General features: G+C 44.4%; 2 protein-coding genes across 5 annotated transcripts in view; one reads left to right on the top strand and one right to left on the bottom strand.

Moving 5' to 3' along the window:
* Positions 1 to 1086: 1086 nt before the first annotated feature.
* CSRP2 (cysteine and glycine rich protein 2) lies at positions 1087 to 9671 on the top strand. 2 transcript variants are annotated; one of them, XM_055808889.1, is made up of 6 exons: positions 1087 to 1200; positions 5135 to 5253; positions 7192 to 7360; positions 7815 to 7947; positions 8626 to 8719; positions 9341 to 9671. In XM_055808889.1, exons 2-6 carry the CDS (start codon positions 5142 to 5144, stop codon positions 9415 to 9417), a joined length of 585 nt encoding a protein of 194 aa, XP_055664864.1. In that variant the 5' UTR covers positions 1087 to 1200; positions 5135 to 5141; the 3' UTR covers positions 9418 to 9671. The 2 variants fall into 2 exon arrangements, with proteins under 2 accessions (XP_055664864.1, XP_055664865.1); XM_055808890.1 differs by having other exon boundaries at positions 1180 to 1198; positions 5130 to 5253.
* A 4513-nt stretch (positions 9672 to 14184) lies between these two features.
* ZDHHC17 (zinc finger DHHC-type palmitoyltransferase 17) overlaps positions 14185 to 24051 on the bottom strand; it is a 71905-nt gene continuing 62038 nt past the window's right edge. The window contains exons 14-18 of one of the 3 annotated variants that reach the window (XR_008747743.1): positions 21933 to 22016; positions 21383 to 21540; positions 19220 to 19314; positions 15955 to 17323; positions 14185 to 14448 (exon numbers count right to left, since the gene is read on the bottom strand). Coding sequence is in view for 2 of the 3 variants with exons in the window: in XM_055807774.1 (XP_055663749.1) it covers positions 17185 to 17323; positions 19220 to 19314; positions 21383 to 21540; positions 21933 to 22016 (476 nt within the window). In the remaining variant the exon portion in view is untranslated. Of the gene's footprint in view, positions 17324 to 19219; positions 19315 to 21382; positions 21541 to 21932; positions 22017 to 24051 lie in introns of all 3 variants that reach the window. The other 2 variants (XM_055807775.1, XM_055807774.1) reach the window with 2 other exon arrangements.

The raw sequence follows: 24051 nt of genomic DNA on the forward strand, positions 1-24051 counted from the left end.
GGAAGGAAAAAATCTCAGCGAGTTGTGGCTGCCAGCATGCGGGCTGCAGCACACTGAAAGTACATTTTACGGCAGAAGACAGCTTATCTTTCTCATCGCACGCCTGATGCCTGACGGGGAGGTCGCTTTTAATCTTGCGGTACAGGCGATTTGCCCCCACATACTGGCCACTGGACAACATGGTTGCATGCCACCCATGCTAGCAGTCCTGTTTCACGCCTGACCTGCAGCCAGACAGCCCTTTCGCTGTACGGTGCTTGTGCTGGAGGGTCTGTAAGGGGCTGCCTGCACCCGGCTCGGCGGGCTTCGCTGCTGCTGCGCGCAAAGAAGTCGTTCCTGTGCTGAAGCAGAGCAGCTTGGCACTTGTACGGGTAATGAGTAGCTGATTTGGTATTTGAGTAATAAAGGGGAGGAGATAAGCCTGCATCTCCCACCTAAACGCAGGGAACCCTATGCATAAACCCAACCCCAGCCAGCCAGCGCGCAACGGCCCTGCGGACTGGGGAAACGGGGCCGCTTTTAAAAAGCGGCTCAAGCACGGAGCTGTTTGCTACAGCATGACCTGGCTGGTGCCGACAGGTCTAATTGCTAGCCTTTTGTGAAAACTATTTAAGTCCTTCCTAACTAGTCCGTGCTGGAGCAATGGCTCAGCGGGGAGCTGCGGTGCCGACTCGTCCCGGGGGTGCCTGCAGGCTCCCGCACGCCCGGGCACCAGCTGCCGCCCCGGCCGCCTTCTCACCTCCAGGGAAGCGTGTGCCTGAGCCCGGCGTGCCCTGCCCTGTGTCCCCGGTGCAGCGCCGTCACCATGCCGCGTCGACCTTACGCGGATGGCGAAGAAGTTTGGAAACGATACGAAAATCCTAAAACCGAGTAAAACCAGGGGCTGGGGTCCCATCCGAGACCGCAGCTGGGGCACCTCCTCTGCCTCCCCGCCTCTCGGGGTGGCTGCAGCAGGGTCGCGCCCCACGCTCCCTCCCACAGCGCTGCAGGGACGGGGGGTCCCTGGGCGCACGCGGCTCCCCGGCCCCCCGCGCTGTCGGGGTCCGGCTCCTGCTGGGACGGGCTCAGGCCCCGCGGGTGGGGCCGAGAGCCGGGCTGGGAGCGGGGCTGGGACGGGCCCGCCACGGCTCCGCCCCGGCTCTTTAAGCCGCTGCGAGGCCACGCCGGGCTGAGACGCGCCGAAGCGAGACGGGCCCTGCGGTGAGTGGCGGGGCGGGCAGCGGGCGGGCACGGCACGGCACAGCCGGCCCCGGCCCCGCGGTGCGGGATGGGTCGCGCTGGTCGCTGCTGCCGCCGCCCGAGGCAGCGCCCCCGGGGCCCGGCCCGCCCCCCCGTGCGCGCCGCGGGGCTGCAGGGGCTGCCGGGGGGCGCCGCGGCGGGGCGGGGCGGGTGGCGGGCTGGGGGCGCCCCCTCCCGCCGCGACCGCTTGTGCGGGGCGCGGTGTCCGCACCGGGCGGTGCGGGAGCGGCAGCGGCAGCGGCACGGCCGGGGCTGCCTGCGGGGGCGGGGGGCGCCCAGCTGCGGTGTCCCCGGCGCGGCTCGGCTTGCTGGGCTCGACGGCGCTCGGCTGCCCGCCGGGGGGCTGGGGAAGCGCTCCGGGCGGCCCGCAGCGCCCCGTGTCTGCCCCGGGGCCCGTTCAGGTTTCCTGGCCTTAAACTGGCCGTTCGCTAACGGGCTGGAAGGGACTTGGCAGCCGCCGCGGCTCGGCCCCGGTGCTGCGGGGGGCGCCCGGCGAGCCGCCCTCTCGGCTGGGTACCGGCTCAGCACAAACCAGGTTTTTCTCATTAGAAGGGCAGCGGCTGCCAACAAACCTGCAACCGAAAGTCAGAATTGTTGGTACTGTTGAGTGAGATCATCTGGATGTTTAATTGCTGCTCACGAGCTCCTTGAAGGCCTGCCTGAACTAGCCGAGAAGTCTTGAGGGAGCAGGGAGGGAAGGCTTAACGCAGGATGGGGAGACTGGATCTGCCACTGGAAGGCGACCTGGGCGGCACGAAGCCCCAGGGCGCTGACAGGAGCGGGCCCTGGGCAGGCGCAGGCTGGGGTGCTGTCCTGCCTGCCGAGCTTTGTCCCCTTCCCCTCGGGTGTCCCCCAGCACCGCCGCTGCAGGTGGCCGGAGCAATACTGCTGTTCTTCCCACACAAGCCATAGTGGGAGTGTTACGGGGAGGGTAAGTGGAAGTATCTTCTGTGGAAGATAGTAAGGTCACCTTCAAGTACTGGCTTCAATTCCTTTTTGCTTTTCACCTCATGAATTCGCAGAGCCCTTATCAGAAGATGTGAACGGCTGATGGTTGCCGATCTCTAATACTTTTGTCTCCCTTGGGAAGAAGGGGTGTGGAGCTGCACCCTGCGCTGCCCGGTATTACATGGGAAATCTGGGGCAAAGCTGGAAACCTGATCCAGGTCCGCAGCTCTAATATGCATGGGAAACTAAATAATTGTTTGCTAACAAATGGTTACAATAACTTAGACTCATAAATGCACAAAAGAACATGAGCGTGGGGTGGTGAGAGGGAAAGACAGAAGTAGTTCTTGCAGTTAATACCATTTACGTTTTAGAAAGCATACAAAGTAGAAAGGAATCTCATCTTTTTTTCCTTCCTTTTTTCCCCTCCTTTTTTTCTTTCTTTCTTTCTTTTTTTTTTCCCCCTCCCCAGACCATGCATTCCTTTTCCAAAGCTTTGTGCAGCCTATATTCTCTTTAACTAAGGACGCTCTTTGCCATGATTGATGTCAGCTGCTGTGCGGTAGCACAGCCAAGCACTTGAATAAAAGAAATGGAATCTTAATTTTTAGACTCTACAGTTGTGCCAAGGATGACAAAGGCAAAGTGGGAAATGTCATAAACCTAATTTTATGGGCTTGGTCAGGGTATTAGCGCTAAACCATGGAGAAGTAATGGTGCTAATCCCTTGGAAGTATTAAACAAAGGGATATCTCAGTAATTAGTGTCCGTGTGCAAATGGCACTGCTCAGCCGCTCAGAGGAAGTTTCCTAAGCCTTTGCTTAGGAATGTACCTAAGATGCCCCAATTTAGGTTAATAAACTAATCTTGTTTTCCCACATGCCATGAATGGCTGTCTGCTTGTCTCGGACGAAGCTCTTGTAGCAGCTACTTGGCAGCACGTCTTCCTTGGGAACCATGCGACCTCCCCTGCATCCCTAAAACTGCTGAGCTACTGGTCAGGCTGCTTGGGCAGAAAGCTTGTTTTAGCGGCACTAGCAAGATGGGTCACTGAATTCAGGCTTAGCCAAAGCCGCTGCTCCGAGATGTGATCTGTGGGTCTGCGCTACCTCGCCTGGGGAGTGCGAGGCAGCAGCCTGGCGCCCACGGGACCCCTCACTGTGCAGCGAGGCCTCTCCCACACGTTGGTGAGAGCCCTTAGAGAAAGGGGGATCTTGAAACAAAGTGCTTCTCTGTGGCTCCCTGTGTTGTGGCAGCACTTTGTTTCTGTTAGCCAGGGGGACAACTGGAGATGGGTAGTCCCCTGCTTCTGGCTCAGAGGGATGAGCAGCGAAGCCAACCGCAGGCAGCAAGTTGTGGGTGTTGTGTAGGGATGCTGTCGTGTGTCTCTTCTCCCTGTCTGGGCAGCATAGGAGAGCTTCTAAGGGTAATCAAAGGTGAGTTGTGCTGACAGACGTCAGAAGCCTCTGACAAATTCCTGCCTGCCTGCCCTGATAGCTGACCCGTACCGCAGTGCTGCTGTGGGGAGCCTGCGGGGAGGGAATGGTGCTGCTGGTGGGGTGGGATGGGGTGACAGGTTCCGGTGGGAGAACCTGTGATCCTTGCCCAGAAACCCTGTCTGAAACAAGGGTCAGTAAGGAGCAGGAGAGGTGATGGGGCCTGAGCAGCTCCGCTGGGTTAGACTCGGGGAATTGATAGCCCTCTCTCTCCGTGCCATTGCCCTCTGTGCTTGGGAGAGGTGGTCCTCTGGTCGTGAGCCACAGGGGAGCGAACCGGCGTTAACCAATGGTTTCAAGTCAAGGGCAGTTCAGTGATGACTGGGAGATGAGCCTTCCACAAACCTGCTAAGTTAGCTCATGGTGGTGGTGGGAGGAGGAAAGCCCCAGAGAAGACGAAGGTGGCAGGTAGCGCTCTGCTTGGGGCTTTAACCCAGGATGGTTAATGGGAGAAGCAGGAGGAGCTCACAGTCGAGCTGTGTGGGAAGTGGTGGTGGCAGGAGTGCCGGGGAGCTCTGGAGAGGGAAGCTCAGCTTGAGATGGGAGACTGTTCCCAAGGCTGTAGTTTGACACAAGGGGTGATGGTGTCTGTCCCTCCCCATTAGCCTTCTGAGCATCTGTTGTAAGTAGTATGTGACAGGGACTTTGACTTTTCTTTTAAAGCCGCTGTGATTCTTTGAGCAGTTGGGTTTGGTTCATACACCTGCCTGGTAAAGGTGCAGTCCATGTAATAGTGGTGGGAGTCCCTGGGAAATAATCCCCCTTAAACTTCTTTGAAGTGCAGGCGTGATCTCAAAGGAGTTCAGAATGTCCCTGCAACCCTAGTAAGTGGTTCTCCAGTGAGGTGAACTTTGTCTCGTACTGCATCCTGAATGATAGGGCCTGCAGTAAAACAAAATGCCGTCGTTGGCACAATTGGTTTGCTTCCATCAGATGAGAGTCCCAGTGTTAGTGAAGAATAGAAACTGAAATTGTACCCATCGGGGGGGGGTGGTGGTGGTTTACTCATGGTGCAGTAAAGCCCTGGTGCGTGAAACTGTAATTTGTGCATATCCAGTTTATGTAACTTCCAAAACCCCGGGTAGGGACAGGAGGACACATCTTGTGAAGGCTGTGCCTTTTTTTCTTGCTGTTCAGCAGCAGTGGCCTCTGTTCCTCTTGCCAGTCCATCTGCTTTTACAAATAGCCGTAGAGAGCCTGCCTAAGCCTTTAAGTCTGGTCTGGGCTCTGAAGGGCTGAGAACTTGATCTGAACACAAAAAATTCTCATGCAGTGGAAGGTCAAGTTTTTAAACAGTTGGTGAAATCGCAGGCTTGTGCTCTGGTATGCAAACTTCGCAGACCTGGTTTAAAGGAGCCTGTAACCCCAGCTGTCCTTGAGCTGGGGTGATGGAGGGCACTGTGGTTAACAAACCTTTCCCCTTCTCCCCTCCCATCTGGCTGGGCACGCAGAACCACCATGCCAAACTGGGGAGGCGGCAACAAATGCGGTGCCTGCGGCCGCACTGTCTACCATGCCGAGGAGGTGCAGTGTGACGGGAGGAGCTTCCACCGGTGCTGCTTCCTCTGCAGTAAGTATTCCCCTCCCGCTCCCCTGCAAAACCTCTCCCGGCATAGCTGGGGGTAACACCAGCAAGGTGCTGGTCCACAGGAGATGGTCCAGGCTCAGCTGGCACCTGTGACACACCAGGGATGGCAGAGGCCAGAGATGTCTTTGTCCATTGTGTGCTGGGCTTCATTCCTGCTTCCTCCCCACGTGCTTCCTGGGCCCAGCAGTGCAGAGGGGAGGTACTACCCTGCCTGTCCCGCACGGGAGGGGTGGGATGCGCCTCCCAAAGCAGAGCACATCATGCTTTTCTCCTCCATTTGTCCCCCTCCCAGCCTTCTCCTCTGGAGTCTAAGGGATCTTTAGGATGGGAACCTGGCTTAAATGTTGCTCGTGCGGAGGAGAAAGCCCAGTGCCGAGCCCTGTTTGCACTGATTGGAGCTCAGCTGGACTTCTCCCGGTGGTCCCAGGGCCAGCAGCAGCTGAAGGAACAGTTATCAAACCTGAAGTCCCACGCAGACTGGGACACCAGCGAGCCTGAGCACAGCCGTGTTGTCAGTGCTTCAGCACAGCCAAAAGTCTAGACTTTCTTGGCACAGGGGCCTGTGGTTTATTTCAGATGACAGGAGTCCAAAGGATTATTTTCCAGCCCAACCAACAAGCCCAGTGAGGCATTGAAAATCACTTTCTCTGCTGAAAAGGCCTCTGCTTAGATGAAGGGAACAAAGGGTTGCTGTGAATCGGAGGCTCCTACTTTGCAAACAAACAGCCTGTCTGTCTGAATCGGAGAGTTTTACCTTATTACAAACACGAGGTACTGTTTTGTCCCACTTGCTGGTGTTTAATACCTGTAGGCAGAGCTAGGGGTTTAACTCTTCATATAAGCCCCAGTTAAACTGGCCCTCTCAAACTAGTTTGCTGTTAGTCTGCAGCATAACGTCAGTGCACTGTGCTGGCATGTGAGCCTCAGTGCACCTACGCTCCTTTCCCTTAGCTCTACAGCAGTCACAAAAAAAGATTAGATGTCTCAGCTGCCTCATTTTCAGCCTTTTATGGGAGTTTCTATTAAAAGAAACCTGGGACTTACAGCGAAACAATGGCTCTAGTGTGTCTGAGTATTTGCTTTTCCTTAGTGCATAGTTCTGTTGGAGTTTAAGTCTGTAGGCTTAACAAACATGCATTACTTGATTTACTTATTGGATATTTGTGTCTTATAAAAAGAACTTTGGAGCTAATGAATGCCATAAGCAAAGGTCACTCTGTATTTTGAAGACCTTCTTTTCAAACAAAAAATGCATAAGGCTTTTTCTTTTTTTCCTCCCCAAATTCTTTATCATGGGCATAATGCTGTTGCAGACGGAAAGAGCGTGCCAGTTGGGATATAAAAGGAGTAGGAAATAGTTCTGCCCTCCACTGTAACCTTGAGCAGAGTGCTTACATTGTGCTGAAGGACAATGTAGGAATGCCAGAAAAGCATGGCCTCTCCAGTGACAGCTGTGAAACTGTCCCAACTCTGCCCCAAACCAGCACTGAGGCGAGGGAAAACCTTCAAGGTCGTGGGGTTTTTTCCGCAGCCCCACCCTGGCCAAAAGGGCAGGATGAGGGCTCTTCTGCCCTGGTAAGACTTTTGCTTCATACTGTATGGCATCTGTCAAGGGAAACTGCTGACTGCGCTATCTGGGTTTCTGAGCAGCCTCATTCATCAAACCACAGCAAGTTTCCAGGCTTTAAATGTCATGGTCATGAAGAGGTGGGAGGGAATAAAGCCCTTTATAGGGCTAAACATAATTTACTGATTCAAACAACGACCTGCTCCCTCTAATCTCTGGCAGTCCCACAGCCTAACAGGAAGAATTGTGGACAAGGAAACACGTAGCATCACTTCTCACTTGTTTTTTGGCTTACTATGTGTGCCGATGGAAATGGTCCCTTAAGGCAGTGTAACTTCGTGTTTTCCCTCCAGTGGTCTGCCGAAAAAACTTGGACAGCACAACAGTAGCGATTCACGATGCTGAGGTTTACTGCAAATCTTGTTATGGAAAAAAGTATGGCCCGAAAGGTTATGGATACGGCCAAGGAGCAGGCACGCTGAACATGGACAGGGGAGAGAGACTAGGCATCAAGCCTGAGAGGTGAGTGGACTGAGCTGGGCTGTGTGTGACCCTTGCCCTTCAGTACTTTTTTTCAGAGGAGTCTTTCAGGCTAGATTTCGTTTAGTTAACAGAATTATTTGTAGCTTACTATCTGATAAATCCATGTCCTGAAACAGAATTGAGCACTTCCCTGGAAGTAAAAAGGGGCTGGCTCCTCAGGAAGCTAGCTTTTACAGTAGCTTCTTTTTATCCTTTGAAGCATGGCATTTCTCATCTTTGTTTTTGGTTGTTTGTTGGTTCCCCCGCCCCCCCCCCCCCCCCCCAAGTGTAATTGGATTGTAATTATTGGATAGCGTTGCTGGTAACTTCTCCAGTTTTGCAAAAGTACTGTATTCTGTACTGCGTGTTGGATGCTGCTCTGTCAGTGTTGTTAAGAACAGCAAGAGGTCATTTAGTAAAAGAGTAAAGACAACAAATGTCCTGTTTCTTTCAGCACACCCTCTCCCCACCGACCCACAACAAATCCAAACACTTCAAAGTTTGCTCAGAAGTTTGGAGGGGCAGAGAAATGCTCTAGGTGTGGTGATTCTGTTTATGCAGCAGAGAAAGTAATAGGAGCTGGAAAGGTAAGGAACTGCGTGTGCTGTTTTGTACCTGCTACATGGACTTTAAAGTGAGCAAGGTACATCATGCGGGTTCCAGTAGGGAGCCAGCTATGGGGCAGTTACCCTAAAATTGCATTTCTTAGCATTGGAAATAGTCGTCAATCAACTTAATTGAACAAAAAGCACTTGAAATGCAGGGTGATGAGTGCTCACCTTGGATTTCAGAGGTGAGGCTTCAATAAAATCTTGTCTGTCAAGCCAAATGAGTACCAGAAACTGAAACTGAGTACCAGAGCACTCTCCCCCAAGAACAGGGAACTGTCTTGTGGTGTGCAGCTTATGATGGAGGCTGAATGTTTCAGCAGAAAGGGGATGTTCTCTGAAAAAAACATGTAAAACTGTGTGAGTCTGCCAGCAGTCCGAGTTGCTGCAGAGAGCCAAGATCTGCTCTGAATTGATTAGAGCAAGCCCAACCCTTTTAGAATGCTGCCCTGAGGGTGCTCTATGGAATTCAGGGCTTTGGGCCACTCATGGAAATGAAAATACACTAATCTGTTACTGGTACACTTGAACTGGTTTTTATTGCAGCAGTCATCTATAAACAATACTAACGCAAGCATCTCCAGTTAATGCATTTTTTACCAACTCAGGCATGCTGTGTATTTGAAACTCTGTGTGTTTGGTTTTTTTTTCACCTAGCCGTGGCACAAAAACTGCTTCCGATGTGCCAAGTGTGGAAAAAGCCTAGAATCTACAACCCTAACTGAAAAAGAGGGAGAAATCTATTGTAAAGGTGAGGAAAGAAACAAAGATCATTTGTTTATGGTTCAAGGTGATGTGTTGCAAGGATGGATGCTGAATTTATTCCTGGTATAAGAAACTTTCAGGCTCCCGTCAAGATGCAAGTGCTGTGTAAGTCATAGGAACACAGCTGAGAAATTAAGTATTAATCAAGCTGCTGATGTAGCTCACATTTGCTTCAAGCAAAACAGTACGTACTGAGAAATGCAGCAGCAGCAGCCTGTGCCCTCTGCCTGGGCCAGAGAGCAGATCAGAGTAAGGCAACAAGCTAGGAAGCACCCTGCCATGCCTTCTTGCGTGGTATCACTCATGGATGTGTACTTGATCCACCCAGTTGTTTGATGGCAACATATGCCTTAACAGATACCTAGCCACGGAACCAATGTACAAATTGCTTTCACAAGGTAGGCTGGGAACGACAAAGATCGAACAGCTGTGGCTGTTGCGTTCGGTCATGGCAGTCACACAGCTTAAAACACTTTTAAGCATTGCTTCTGATGGGATGTTCTGGTGACACAACAGGGAAGCGACTGAGGGCTCGGCCTAGACAGTGCTGTTCTTAATTAACGAGCCAGGAGCCTCAGGTACTACTACATGATCATCTTTCTTGCAGGTTGTTACGCAAAGAACTTTGGCCCCAAGGGATTTGGTTATGGCCAGGGAGCAGGTGCCCTCGTTCATGCCCAGTGAGGGGGCACAGCTCAAAACCCCTCATGGCTCTGCTGAGATCCTGCTACAAGAAACAAGAGAATTTCCTAATTGTTACTAACTACTGTGAAACAGACACTAGTTACTGTAGTGCTTGGGCATATGTGCAGCAGATGATTTTTTTTTTAAAACGAAAAAAAAAAGGGCACTGCTTGTTTCCTTGCTTTGTGTATCACACTGTAACATTATTACTGAGTATCAGTTCAATAAAGCTTTGCTTGTTGATATATCCTAAAGCCAAGCGTTACTTATCTTTTATTGCTGTCAAAGCATGTAAGGGGAGCATTTTTGGGGTACTTCAGAGATGCAGGGGGGGAGGTATTGAATCACTTAGGTTGGAAAAGAGCTTTAAGACCACTGAATCCAACTGTAAACCTAGCACAGCTGAGTCCACCACTAAACCCATGTCCCTAAGCACTGCACTGATGCATCTTTTAAATACCTCCAGGGATGGTGATTACACCACATCCCTGGGCAGCCTGTTCCAGTGCTTGACCACCCTTTCAGGGAAGAAATTTTCCCTAATACTCAATCTAAACCTCCCTTGGTACAACTTGAAGCCATTTCCTCTTGACCTATCGCTTGTTACTTAGAAGGGACTGGCTACAGCCTCCTGTCAGGCAGCTGTAGAGAGCAATAGGGTCCCCCCTGAGCCTCCTTTTCTCCAGACTAAACAACCCCAGCTCCCTCAGCTGCTCCTCATAGGACTGGTGCTCCAGACCCTTCACCAGCTTCATCGCCCAAAGCTGTATGACGATATAGACTTGGTGCAGACCTTCACTGTAAGCCCAATGTGACTGAAAGCTGGACATACATAAGTCATGGCCTTCAGAGGTGAATGACTGTTCTCCAGTATCACAACATTATATGCACGTAAAAAGCAACTAGCAGCTCACTCCACAGAAGTAAATCTTGAAATCTACTGCTGGGTGCAGCGACACAGCTCTGAAAGCGATAGCTTGTACATAGTGGTGTGCCTAAGTGGCTGGCTGGCTGCCACACAGTCTCTAGTGAATGGAAAACAAACTTTTTTCACCATAGTATTTTGTGGGATTGCACCTGCTTTGGTATTGAGGTGCTGTTATGCACAGAATTTACTATGCACAATGAGTACTCCAAGACAGATGCAGATTAATACCATCCCTACTCAGCCACTGACCAAGCTCAGGACCACCACATCAAACTCAGGTTTACGAGCAGCTTTTGATCTTCTCTTGATTGTGCTAGGATATAGTTCCCTGAAGATGGTGGAGGAGCCTCTTGAGGATGGCACCTGACAAGCTAGCTGCAGCCCAACAACAGAGCAGAATAAAATTCTGTCTTTAAATACTCTAGTAGAAAATGTGACTTGAACTCAAGTTGATGAGCAAGGAGTAATAACAATTAAACACCTCAAATGCAGTGTAGGCCAGTCACCAGTTGGGTGAAAGCCATACTAGTCAGGGACCTTGACTCTGCTAATGCAGCTCTTCAGGAACTGCTGCTGATAAAGGTCTATGATTAGGAGACAATTACTTTTGCCTTAGCCAGATCTTGAGCAGAAAACTCACAGAAGAGCTTGGCTTCTTCCAGGGGCTGGAGCAGGTCCCAACACAAGCCTGCAAGGCCTGAGCTGAGAGCACCTGCAACTGCATTTCTTGTGAAACAAATGGGAGCCACTCCCTCACCAGGAGACCCAGGACCAGCCCACCACAAAGGCCTTGTGTGAGAACAAGGTACTTAAGCCTAAAACAGTTATGCAAAAATCACCCCTTTAAGACAACTTGCCTTATTTTTCTGCTAGTAACCAGCATCTAGTATAAGCAGCTTCGCTATTTTAATTTTTTTTTTTTAAAAAAAAATCTAATTCTGAGTTTCTCGAGCACCTGAAGCAGACCTTCACCAGCGTGCTCAGGCTCTTCTGCAAAGCTCCTTTTCAAAAGCTAAAGGCTTTGTTGCCTAGAATAAGGAGGGGAGGCACACGGTGTCTGGGCAGATGCCTCTTCACAGCACAAACCGTGCCTCAGAGGAGCATCCCTGAGCTCCAGCAGGTTGGTTGTAGGAGCGCCCTTCCACCCCTCCCAGCAAAGGGCATGCCCTTGCACAACAAGGGCTTCACTAGACGTCCACTACATCCATGGGGAGGCACAAGCTCTGTCCCAGTAGCTACAACCCACATGGTGCTCCAGGGTGGAGGGGGAGGTTCAGTTTCAACTCTCATTGTGCCCAACAGAAGTTAGTTAAAGAAAAAATGAGGTTTGAAACTCTGTCTGGTTTGGGAAGCAGGCAGGCCGATACTTTTTTTGGAGAAAAAAACCTTCACAGAGTGCATTTATGGAGATGTATTCAAGGCAGAGAATACTGGAATAAAATGCTAAGCAAGTGGGTCGGTGCAGTCTAAGGCAGAGTTTCAAGCAACATCTGTGACTGCAGTCTGAGGCGGTGAAGCAGTGCAAGCCAAAAGCCTAATTAGAAAAATACTTACTAGTCAAAATAATACACAAAGAGCATTTTGTACAGGTTACAAAGGAACAATGTGGTTCTGAGGAAGGACAGCCAGCTCAAAATGTGAGCCAAGAGCTTGCACAGTTCACAGAGAGGGAAAGATTACAACTGAAAAAGACAACAGTAAGGCAGAAGCAGCACACATTTCAGGTGGGAGTGAGACAGCAACAGCGCAGCCCAGGAAACCTGGGCAGAAACCTTTGGTCCTGCTACTCATACTGGTGATTCCCAATACGCCCCAAACAACAACAAAAACCCCCAACCCCGAAAAAAGTACTTTTCTCCTTTGCCAACTTGGCAGTTGTGCAGGAAGGGTTGATCCCCTCCAACTCTTCCAACCTGAGCAGGGACAGCTCTATCTTACAAGCGGTATCCAGGCCCCAGCAGCCAACAACATGAAGACAATGACCACATTCCCTTTCCATAGCCTTGCCTTGCTACCTGATGGAAGTGCTTCCTCTTCTGAGGAAAAGCATTGTAAAATGCTGAGCGGCACTGTTTGATAGACAGAAACTAAGATAATGCTCCTAACACACTACTGAGCTGATGAAACACCTCCCCATTAGTTGATGTAGCTACTGTAGTGGATCGAATCCCACGACATTAGCAGAGTTGGCAGGTGCAATTTATGCTGACAAAAATGGGCATCTAACACATTACTCATTTACCTATAAAAAGAGAGCTTTAAGTTCCTAGAAAAATGGACTGTAGAAGTGAGTGGAAGTGATGAAAACTGCTAACAACCAAGGGCTTTCATTTCCTGGAGGGAGTCACAGCGATACCTCGCAGCTCCATACTGCTCTACACCTCACTAGCTAACTTAACAACAGAACAATAAAGAAATGAAGGAAAAAAGGAAACTTGTAACCATGAAGACAATATACCAGTCAAGAGAAATGATTACCCTGCACTGAAGTGCTTTCACTTGGGTACTGTCAACTCCTCAGCTGCAGCAAAGCACTGGTGAACAAAAAACTCAGCCCAGGCTGGAGTAACACTTTGAGTTAGTCTCGGTTTGGAGCCCTGATTCCAGGAGAGACTGGTTCTCAACAGTACTTTGACTTCGTGATCGGGAGATCTTAAGCAGTATCTAGGATTGGAGGCCATATGGATATAGCACTAAGTTTGTAAGATGCTGCAAAAAAATTCAACCTGGAATTAGCAGGTGCAATTTTTACTGATATCCATTCAGCAGCCTAAGGTGGGTAAAATCCAAACACAAGCATTCACAAGTAGGCATTGCTTTCGTAGCAAGAAAAATCTGATTTTACTTAAAGGCAGCTCATGGGAGGTACAAAGGAGTGAACTGTAATCAAGCCATAATGAGGGTGCAGAGGGCAGGTTCCTCCCGAGTAAACAAACCCAGTAACCAGCTTTCAAGTCATCAGGAGCCCACCCATACCGCCCAGGAGCAGCAGCTGCTCTGGTGGAGCACTGCAAATCTCCCACAGAGACCTTCAGCACAGAATGTCTTTTTTAAAAACAGGAAGTACCTTCCCTGATCTTTACCAGACAAGTCAAAGGGTGGTCAGCAGAGGCAAGCTTGGGCCCAGCCTCACCAGAACCATTGCTTGGGGATGGGGAAGGGGAGAAGAGCACCAACAATTCTCAGTGTCAGTATTGAACCCACAACCATCAGAACCCGGAGAGACTTTTTTTTTTCCTCCCCGTTAGGTATGCTCTTACGTCCCAGCCTCATACTTTTAACACATACTGCTGGTTATAAACATCCTGATTAAAGCCCAACTTGGATGGTTACCTTGGTTCTACTCAAAATCTGACCTTCAGCACAGACCAGAAGAGTCAAGGTATTCTGTCTCCTGCAAGCGCAACATAGAAGCACACATCTTGGTCATATCTCCCAGCCTTACCTGGATGTTTTGTTTACCCTTAGAATACCTCAAATGTCATTTAAATATGCACATTTGGCCACCTGAAACATTCCCTAGAAGGAATTTCCCCTTAAGAAACATTACCTTGCAAGCATGTTTTGCACAAAAGAAAGGACTATCTAATTAGTGAATGGTAACTCTATAATTGGTAGTACAAAGGGCTTCACCGAAACCCCGTTCAGTGGTTCACAGGATTTCACACAGGCACAGACCTGGGTACAAACTACCTTTCAGACACCTGTAAATCTTTCCGGAAAGACTTTACTAAAGTAAAATGCAAGATAGCAGCTAGTTTTTCCTGGTGTGGCTTCTGAAACTGGACAGAAACACCACTGTGTGAAATCACATCCCAAGTCAAGACAAACACTGCATCTAAGAGTCAATATTTATTTGATTAATAACTTACAAAATTTAACAGATTTAATTTATGTAAGGAGAGCTAATTTATTAAACATTTTACAGTTTTTTTTTTTTTGTTCACAATGTAATACATCAAGATCTCGACAGTATTAAAATAATACTTGGCACAGTTATAAATAAAGAATATACAAAAAAATCCATAGCTTAAAATGTAGCGATGCTGTTTTACACATTAATTAAAAAAAATAATCTGGTGGACATCAAAGAATACAGAAACCTGCAAAGAAACAGCACATGTTTAGGGCCAAGACAAAATTCCCATTTATTCTACCTATGCCAGATTAAGTTAGTCTGATCTGCTGTTGGTCTGGATCAGCTTTGTTAAGTTTCAGAAGCAATGCAGTTTTGGTTCAACAAGTAATTTGTAAGTTTGATAACTTGACAGAAAAATGCTGCATAGTTGGCTCCCCCCTGCGTGATTTTATGATTTTACATCAAACAATTCAGTGTTACTCAAGACAAGTTACATTTTGCACTGGAAACTTCATACATCCCAAATCCATATAGCAAATTAATTTTCACAACTACCTACTATTACCCAAATTCTGCAGGCCTTGAGAGAACTGTCACCAGAGAGCTATTAACAAGTAAATAGTGCAGAACTCACTACATACTACCAAAGATCACCTCTTCTTTTGCAAACATTTTTGACATGGACTGCGTGACAATTCATGGCAGTTAATGCTACTGGGCAACTAAACCCAAAACTTGTATCACATACTGAACTGCTCTCCTGGTGCTAGGTGATGCTTAATAAAGTGTATCAAACTTCAAGTCAACTGACCCCCAGCAAAAATGTGGGAAAAAAAAAAAAAGAACAAATATGCAGGACATTACTGGTGATTAAAATAAACATTGTAAATTCTTCATGCTTTTTTCTGATTAGAAAAAATAGGAATAACTGATATTAACTGTTTTCACTGAAAGAGAATGTGTCTTCATTAGGATTACAAATTTTGTCTGACAAAAATAGTAAAAGCTTCTTGCCACCCCTACACCCAAACTTCTCCCATTAAAACTGTGTCCAAGACGATGTTGACTTTTCCAGTATTAAACATTCAAGTACTCTAAAGCTGCACTTCTGTAAATCCTGATATCTGGTACTTGCAAACTAAGTGTGTGTCTTGAGATCAATGAACAACTACAGAAAAAATGTTTACTTGCAAATACTGAACATCAACTATTTACAGTTTCACTGCTCCTCTTACTAAGGCAAGGGCCGGGAATACCACTAGATTGCTTTATTACCAGTAATCTGCATATTACAGAAAACGCTAATTTTGCCAAGCATCAAACATGCAGTGAATTTGCAGGGCATAATGCCTATTAACAGCAATATTGAACATCACTAAAAGCTCATTAGATATCTTCCTACACTTTTTTTGGTTGAATAAAATGAAAATGAGCAGCTTTGGATACACTAAACACACCCACAGAGAGAAAACTATTTGATAAATTATTTATATACAGATACACATTCTTTACACTAGTCTCAGACATCTGCTTTCAGGTCCCTCCCCAAACTCCCCTCACAGGTTTCTCGAACCACTGGGTTGCTACAGCACTTAGAAGAGAACTAACCTGATTCTCAGTCTCTCTGTAAACAATAGTTAAGGAAGCAGTGAACAATTCACTATGAGTTTATGAAAACACCATAACAAAAAATCAGTGCATCACATTCAAGAAAAGCCCCTTTGGAATGCAATTTCAGGTCATTCCTTACCTTCCAAACATATCTGTAGCATGAGAACTTAAAAAACCAGAAATTAAGGGTGATTTCCACGTGCCAGTACACCATCATCTTCAGAAGTTGCGTTACATTTTCTGTGTGTGCGTGCTATCAGGGGGATTTTAAATTATTTGTTTTACAGATTGGTTTCCATTATTTTACATCCAAGCAAAGTAAATATTTCAGACAACATTGGGTTTTACTTCTGCAGTTGCATTCAATTTAAAACTGTCTTGTCTTTTTATAACTGAGATATTTGCTTTCACATCTGTGGTTTCCCCCATGCAATTTCTCTTCCAACAGTTCTCCAATTACACTACGCTGTACTGTATGAGGACCAAACCTAATATTAAAACAATGCTAGTTTGTAAGTTGCTTATATTAATTACTTCATAGTAAATGAATTTTTTCCCCTTTCTTCCTGAACATTATATGCTGTGATTAAGTTTTACAGGTGTATCATGCATTTAAACAGGGCTTTAATTTTGACAGAAGAGCTTTCCTTATTTTTGTAATTGTTTATTTCAGACTATATGGTCTCAGAACAGGGTTACTACAAGTATTTAGTTGTACCACTAACTGGTGGCAAAAACAATCACCATAAAATGTGGGCAAAGTATTTTTTCTCAACATTATCTGACATGCCCTACTGCTAAAACTTAACATGTTACAGGGGATTCCCACCACGTGATGTAACAGTACTGAAAAGCACATTTTTCAATGTACGAAATACTACAGAAAATCTGTATTAAAAAAATCACATTACAGGGACTACAACATAGCAATCAGTGAACTCTGCATCATGAAATTTAGTTTTATACTCTATATTCTTGTTTCAGTGGAATTATATTGGGAAATAAGTTTTTCTGCTTAGCACAACATAACTACTTATGTCAATACTTCAGTAACCTCATGCTCCATTGTGAAAGACCTTAAATAAAAACCCCAGCAACAAATACTGTGAATATGCTGTCGCAAATAATTCTCATGTTAAGAACTGTTAAAATCCCTTTTTGATCTTCCTCCTCTTCCTTATCAGGTTTGGCAGTTTATTCTGTCCATTTTTACTTTTGTTAATAAAATTCTGATGAAGAGAAGGTACCTTATGATTCATCATCAGCCCTACACATAGCATGCTACTCTTCAAGGGATGCGGATTCGAGAGAGAGAGAAAATTTTTCAGGCACCACTCAGATATGATATGCTCACAGGATGAAGGTGGTGCTACACTAGCTGGTAGCCTGATCCTGAAGTTTGATCATATTCTATTGTATACTGCCTTGTCCAGTCCACGATAACAGGCCGAAAAAGACCACAGCATCTGAATTCAAAGAAGTCTATAACGTTCCTTATACATCCATGGCTAAAAACAAACCAAAACCACATGTTAGTAAGCAGTATCACAGCTGATCTAACAAAGTACAACATTTTTCGTCTACCCACAAATCCGATCCTTCACCCTTTAAGTTCCTAACTGTAGAAAACCAATTCAGTTAGGAATTATCTTAGTGCTTGTTGATGAGCGAGTTCTGAAATAAAAGTAGTCACCAGACCTGGACACAAACAAGACGCTAACTTTTTCTCTACTACCTACAAAACCGTATGGAGAAATGTAACATGTTATTGGCGATGCACCATCATGTAGCGTAGCATGGCAATTCAGATCCCTTTCTAAGGGGTAAGCTGCATTGTATGGATGGATGCAAGGCAAAACAGCATGGCCTGGATGTCTTCCTAGAATAATTTCCATTTTTATTAATATCTATTTCTGCCACACGTACCAATCCACCAGCTGCAAGTCTAAGATCAATTAAGTCCCTAGGCAACACAAATTAAGAAAGCATTATCTGAATTAAACGAACTACTCAAGTGCTTTCCACTGCTGAATCAATTAATTGTCAAATATTTAAGATACCTACATCAAAATTCCAACATGTTGGGTTTTTTAAACTTAATTACACATGGGCTGGATAGATCATGGTTTTCTGGAAGAGAAATTCCTGTTATGACCTGCAAGAGCAAGTCTAAGCAACCACTTGATGTCAATTCTTCATCTGACAGGTGATGCCAAGCAGTTATTTATTATATTAAATATTTATTATATATATTATCTGGTGTTATTTTCAGGAGTCATTTTTATAACAGCAGCTTCTTCAGTGAAAATAGTTTGTGAATGTGACTTTAGTTTGGAGATCAAACCAGTGGGGTTCTCCTATCCCACGCACCACCCTGTGTTCTTCAGGCAAAATGATTATCTGGTTTTCTTACAACTCTAATCTGTAGGAAGACTGCAACCATACAGAGATGCTTATCTGCATCTTACCAGAAGTTTTGTAAGGAGAGATACTAAAAAAAAATAAAATAAAAATCACACAAACTTCTAGCACAAAAATCAAACTGCAACAATAACACCAATCTTCTGTGTGCCACCTGAAAGAACAGCAGCCCCCAGAGGAGACGCCGCATACACAGCAGGATTGAGACATGCCTCTGTCCTTTCACTGCTCCTTTTGTAACGTGCCCATAACCCACCGACATACCAGCCTCATGCCTTCATTTATTTCCTGCTTTGGCTCCACAAGCTGCTCTGTGCTGCCGTATTCTCATCCCCGTGCTGTTTCACCCCCAAGCACCCCTCTTTCAGCTTGCACCCTCATTACTACAGAAACCAGAATGCCAAGCTACCCTTCACATACTGATAACCAAAAGCCCATGCCTCACCCATGCAACACCCACTTCAGTTCCTGGGGCTGCCTGCTCCCTTCCCCACAAACAGTTTTGCCCATGCCCTTCCTCCCGAGCAGGACGGAAGTGCTGCCTCTTTTCTCACGGTAAAGAGAGCAACAGGACAATGCAAATTCAACAGCACATTAAATATTAATCAGGAGAAAGTGCCTGGCGTGAAAGTGAAGATCCAGGTCCACATCGACATCATGCAATAAGCAACCACCTCTGCTTTGGGCATCTGATTTATAAAGAGGATATTTATTTCCCCATAAACACCACAGCAAAATATGACCACTGCTGGAAACCATTCTTTTCTATGTTTATGCATCCCTGTCTACAGTCACTACAAAACATTTATCACTTCCTTTAACTGGACAGAATGTGTTACTGTAAAAATAGCTGACAGATCCAGCATTCCAAGTACTGAAAATACTCTGAAAGTATTTAGCTATGTTCTGTTTCAACAAGCTGCACCATTCAGATGTATGCAAGGCTACAAAAATAAGAAATATGTTTACACTTTAAAACTTACTTGAATGGGCTTTCAATAGATGTGGTTGTAACTTTAAAGTGCTTGTATCTTCTTGCATTCATTCTTTCATTTGTCGTGATACCCAAGCAAGATATCTGAAGACAGAAAAAGAGTAAGCAATTTAGCACATGTAAAAGACATGCAAACAAGTCCTGCATGAGCCGGACCAAAACAAGCCCTAGCATGAGGATCAAATGTATTGTTTAATACTCCTTCTTTTGAAGAAAGAATTTTTGTCTGGGGAAATTACCAGGTCCTGACATAAAACACCATGCAACAGGTGTACCAGACTGTCCAAACAGTTTAATTTTGAAAGTGATCAGAAATAAATCACGATCACTGAATAAACTGTGACTTCTTGGTTCGTAAGAAAGAGATGCCTTTACTACATTGTCAGCTGAAGTGTACTGTAAAAAAAGATTCCAGAGTTACTTTATACAGCATTTGAATGACTTTGGTTTCCTCCTGACACTCTGGTTACAGCTCCAGCAATACATTTTTTCCCATTTATAAATTTGTTGCAGTAACATAACTTTTCTGTCTGCAAGACAAAAAGATGACAGGAAAAAAACATGGGGTTTTTGTTGTTGTTGTTTTTTCCCTTTTTAGAGAACCATTTGGCCCAAAGATTATTTTCTGTAACAGCTTTCCAGCTATGTTAGCCTAAAAGAGTATCTTAAGCAAAACTGGAGTTTACTGTAACGTGATGTAATTGGAAACAAAAATGTGAGAAGTCCCTTAGCGACCTTGTACTACAGGAAGACAAAATCTTGTAATTCCTAGTGAAATATAAAAAGTCAACTCTGCCGCATGCTACAAAAGCAACATTTTAAAAGTTAAGTTTGGGCTGGCTTGCCTCATTTAGATGTACTTAATATCCTAGTGAAGTTTCATGTCTATGTATATAAACGGACTCTCAGTGGCCAACTTCTGAAGTAGGAAATACAGGTTTTTAATTATTTTTCTAAGATAGTAGTTAGTGTTTTGACAATAACTCTGACCAGTTCAATAACAAGTCCAAATTTTATGATGGAGAGGAAAAGTAAAAGTAGTAAGAGCAGGGGCTACGCAGTTGCAAAATAATCTCTATCAATTTCATTATTATAGCAAGCTCCAAAGATACTTGCCCAGAACAATCCTCAGTTTTCTATGCATAAAACTCTTGAGAAATTTAGTAATATGACTGTGTGTTTGGTTTTCATTTTTCAAGGATGATTATAAAGAACTCAAATGCTAGGATTATTTTGCTTAATTACACTAACAATACAAAATACTATGAGACTTATTTTTCCAAGTGGCATAGTTCAAGATTAACAGGAATCCTCAATGGGGAATTTAATGGACAATGATACAAGTATGATGGAAGACTCTCTGGAAAGTTACATGCTTATTCTGCTGAAGTCTGGTGGGTTAGACTGCTTTGAAAGCCACCTGAAATACATGTAGTTACCTCTGCTCATTTGTCTTGGGCAGGAAACACCTCTAAAAGAATGAACAGCTCTCACTGATGCATAGAAGATTTTGAAGTTGATGTATGTTGTAAATGATGAATATTGTAGAGAAAGGAGGAAAACCTTAAATTTCCTGAAAAGTTTTACCTAAACCTTAGAGGATTATTTTTATTTCCAGGATCTCTGGAAAGATTAAATCAGTAAGTCTCATGGTTCATTAATGACAAGTCATACTAAAAGACTTTCAAGTCATACTTGAAAGCTTTCAGTATGACTTGTCTTTCCTTAAAGAGGATAATGAAAAACTTGGGTTTTGTCAAATTACACTACAGTGATGTGACCTCAGATCACACTGAATCAGTGTAAGAAATTACTGCATCCCCTTTGAAGTCACCACCCTCCTTCTGCTAATGACATACTGCATTATTCTAAGTTTGACCCACACATCTTATCCTTTATTAGTCTTCATTGCCCTTCCCTGAGAACGGAAAGCAGGAAGTAGGCATTTCAGCCTCTTGGGGGAAAAAAAAGTGCAAGTGAATGAGAAGCGAACAATGCCTATATCCACAGACAACAGATGCCTGCCTCCTCCAGCGTGGCTGAGACACACTTGGTCTTGCATAATGAACATTAAAATTTAAATGACAGAACTATGTGATATTCTTATGTCGCTCCCAAGACTCAGCATTACAAATGAAGTGCTCTTCCATACCTGATACATCTGACACATGAGTAACACAGCCACCCACATGAAGTGAAAAACACTGTTTAGAAACATCCAAAACATCCACGGAGAACAAGTAGCAATCTGTGTAATATAGGTCCAAAATCCATCCTTTGCGTAACTTGTCTCACAATGGAAACCCCAGTCTACAGAAAAAAACCAAAGTGTCAAAAACAATATAAAAGATTTAAGATATGTTTACCGTACATCAACATGATGCCCACATTAGAATGTACTAAATTAAATAAGAAAATGACAATGTGCCAAAAAATAGTTTTACATGCTCTCTTTTCCTTTCCCAGTGCCATAAATATATAACATATGCACACACTTGGCTGTGATAAAGAAAAAAATTTAGGACAAAACCCCATCATCTTCTAACTTAAAATATCCAATACAGTAAATTATTCATACACAGTTCAATTCCAGCATAAAAATATCCAAAATTCTGATACGCCAGAAATCGGTAAAAATCCATACAAGGAGATAAAGTACTTATAAACAATTTTAAAAAAGCCAAAAAACCACATTTACTCACAAGAGATACATCCATAAATCATCCAGCAGATCATAAAAAGCAGGAAGAACAGGTATCCCATAAAATAGCGATGGTTCCCTGCTCCTAAATTTGCACAACATCAGGGATCAAATTACTACACTTTCATAAGAAAGACAACACTACATCAGAAAGTTTAATTGCTCGCTTAGAAGTACTGCTTAGTATTGTGTACAGAAACATCACTCTCCAATACTAAGCCAATGTTATTTCAAGACAGTGAAATTAGCTAGTTTACTTATGATTTTTTCTTAGACAACAATGTCTTATTTTCTTCAATTTCTGTCACATTACAGCTGCAATTCACACAAATGCATTTCATCTGTAACCTCTTTCATGAGCTAATAAAATGGATAGACAGTATTTAGGACAATGTTGGTGACAGCTGCAGCAGCGCCCTGAACTGCCAAGAATCACACATCAAAAAATATTTTTAAAATTCCATTTAAAAAATCAGACTACAGAGTTCACTTTCTTAAAAGAAATAGAAATACGAATAAATATACAATCTCCCTTGATAATAAGCAAACTCAAGAAGCTAGCTGAAAATAAAATATCTAACAGAACTTGTAAACCAAACACATGTAACTGAACAGATGAGGCCTAACAACCTGGCTAAAATAATGAATGGGATAAAAAACATTCTACTTAAACCAGAATTTAAATGCAAGAAAATTCAGTTACTAAAAGACTGATTTATTTTTAACATTAACAGAGCTAAAAAGATGCCTCTTATGTGAGTACGTCATAATTCTGAACTACTCAGCTTCCTTCTGTTTGTAAAATATGTCCACTGTTGCAACCTTCCAAGAGCTCTAGGCTGTAAACTAAACCCACAGAGATGATAATGGGCTACAAAAGATTTGGCTGTCATCATCTACCAGCACAGCATTTACTCCTTCATTATGTCAAATGTTTTGCCTGCTAAAACAAGAGCATCCTCTGGAGGCAGAAAATAAAGTGCTTTCAGCAAGTGAACTGAAAGACTATATAAATAAGAGATGAGGAAAAATACACATACAACACAAGCTAGACTAAACACAAGACATTTCCCTGAAAATCAAACAAGTTCCTGCAGACATAAAATATGTTGTAACATTGCCTTCAATCACCTAACAGCATATGAGAAACAGTGCTGGGAATGTCCCTAAGGTATCACTTTCATTTCCAGTCTATACTTCAAAACTGTTACGTTTGAGAAAAGGTATTTTTGTAAAAAACTGAAGTTAAACGGTGTCCTAGGGGTCCATCTGAGAGGCACATGATGAGATGCTACTTTCAGCCGCATCTTCAATGATACTGAACAAAACTCTAGAGGAAATCCATCTGTATTTGGTAAAAACATACATATAGCATTCAAAACCATAAATCCATAAATGAGAGGGGTACAATCTTAGTCATAGTTAGAAAAAAGACTTTGGGAAAGTGGAGAAACTGCCTTTCTTCTGTGTATTAAATAAGATCTGGCAAAACTCAGCACCATTCTCTACAGTTTCACCCTGGACTGGCAGGAACACAGTTATTCTCCACAGTTTAAACAATGCTGTAAGAACTGTTGCTGATTTATTTTATATGGTTGTGCTTATATTATACATAGGTAATAACATATAATAAAGATCACTGATTTTTTACTGATGGAGTTATATTGCATGATTTTGATGGTCTGTTTATTTCTTAATTTTCCTACTTTCAGCTCCTTGGAGAAGAATCTTTACTGGGGGGGAAACAGGATCATTATTCTAAACTGTAAACAAATTTCTCACATACACAAGACCTACCTTCTGCATCACTGCTATCAGAACAATAATTCAGTACAATGTCAGCATAACCCACATGACACAATGGTTTAAGATTTGGCTTTAACTCCTTCCATACTGTTACTTCTGTTGCAAGCCTGCAGTTTGTGTTTGAAACGTAACTACAAGTTTAACAAAATCTGTTGGGTTTCATTTTCAAACAACCAACTTTAAGAAGCATAATGCTATTTTGATACTCCATTAAAAGGGGAAGTAGAATCACTTTTGGAGACTTGCTCACTGTAATTTTAAATAAAATCTTGTGGGTAGGATGAAAATAATTTGCCCAATTGTCAATTTATTTT

Source organism: Falco peregrinus, chromosome 6 (genome assembly GCF_023634155.1).
Source record: "Falco peregrinus isolate bFalPer1 chromosome 6, bFalPer1.pri, whole genome shotgun sequence".
Lineage (NCBI taxonomy): Eukaryota > Metazoa > Chordata > Aves > Falconiformes > Falconidae > Falco > Falco peregrinus.

What these genes read in the sequence shown, in the direction of transcription:
- CSRP2 (XM_055808889.1), top strand. Translation starts at nt 5,142, where the DNA reads ATGCCAAACTGGGGAGGCGGCAACAAATGCGGTGCCTGCGGCCGCACT. An exon ending in CCGGTGCTGCTTCCTCTGCA is followed by an intron (nt 5,254 to 7,191) that starts GTAAGTATTCCC and finishes TTTTCCCTCCAG; the next exon opens with TGGTCTGCCGAAAAAACTTG. An exon ending in GGGAGAAATCTATTGTAAAG is followed by an intron (nt 8,720 to 9,340) that starts GTGAGGAAAGAA and finishes TCTTTCTTGCAG; the next exon opens with GTTGTTACGCAAAGAACTTT.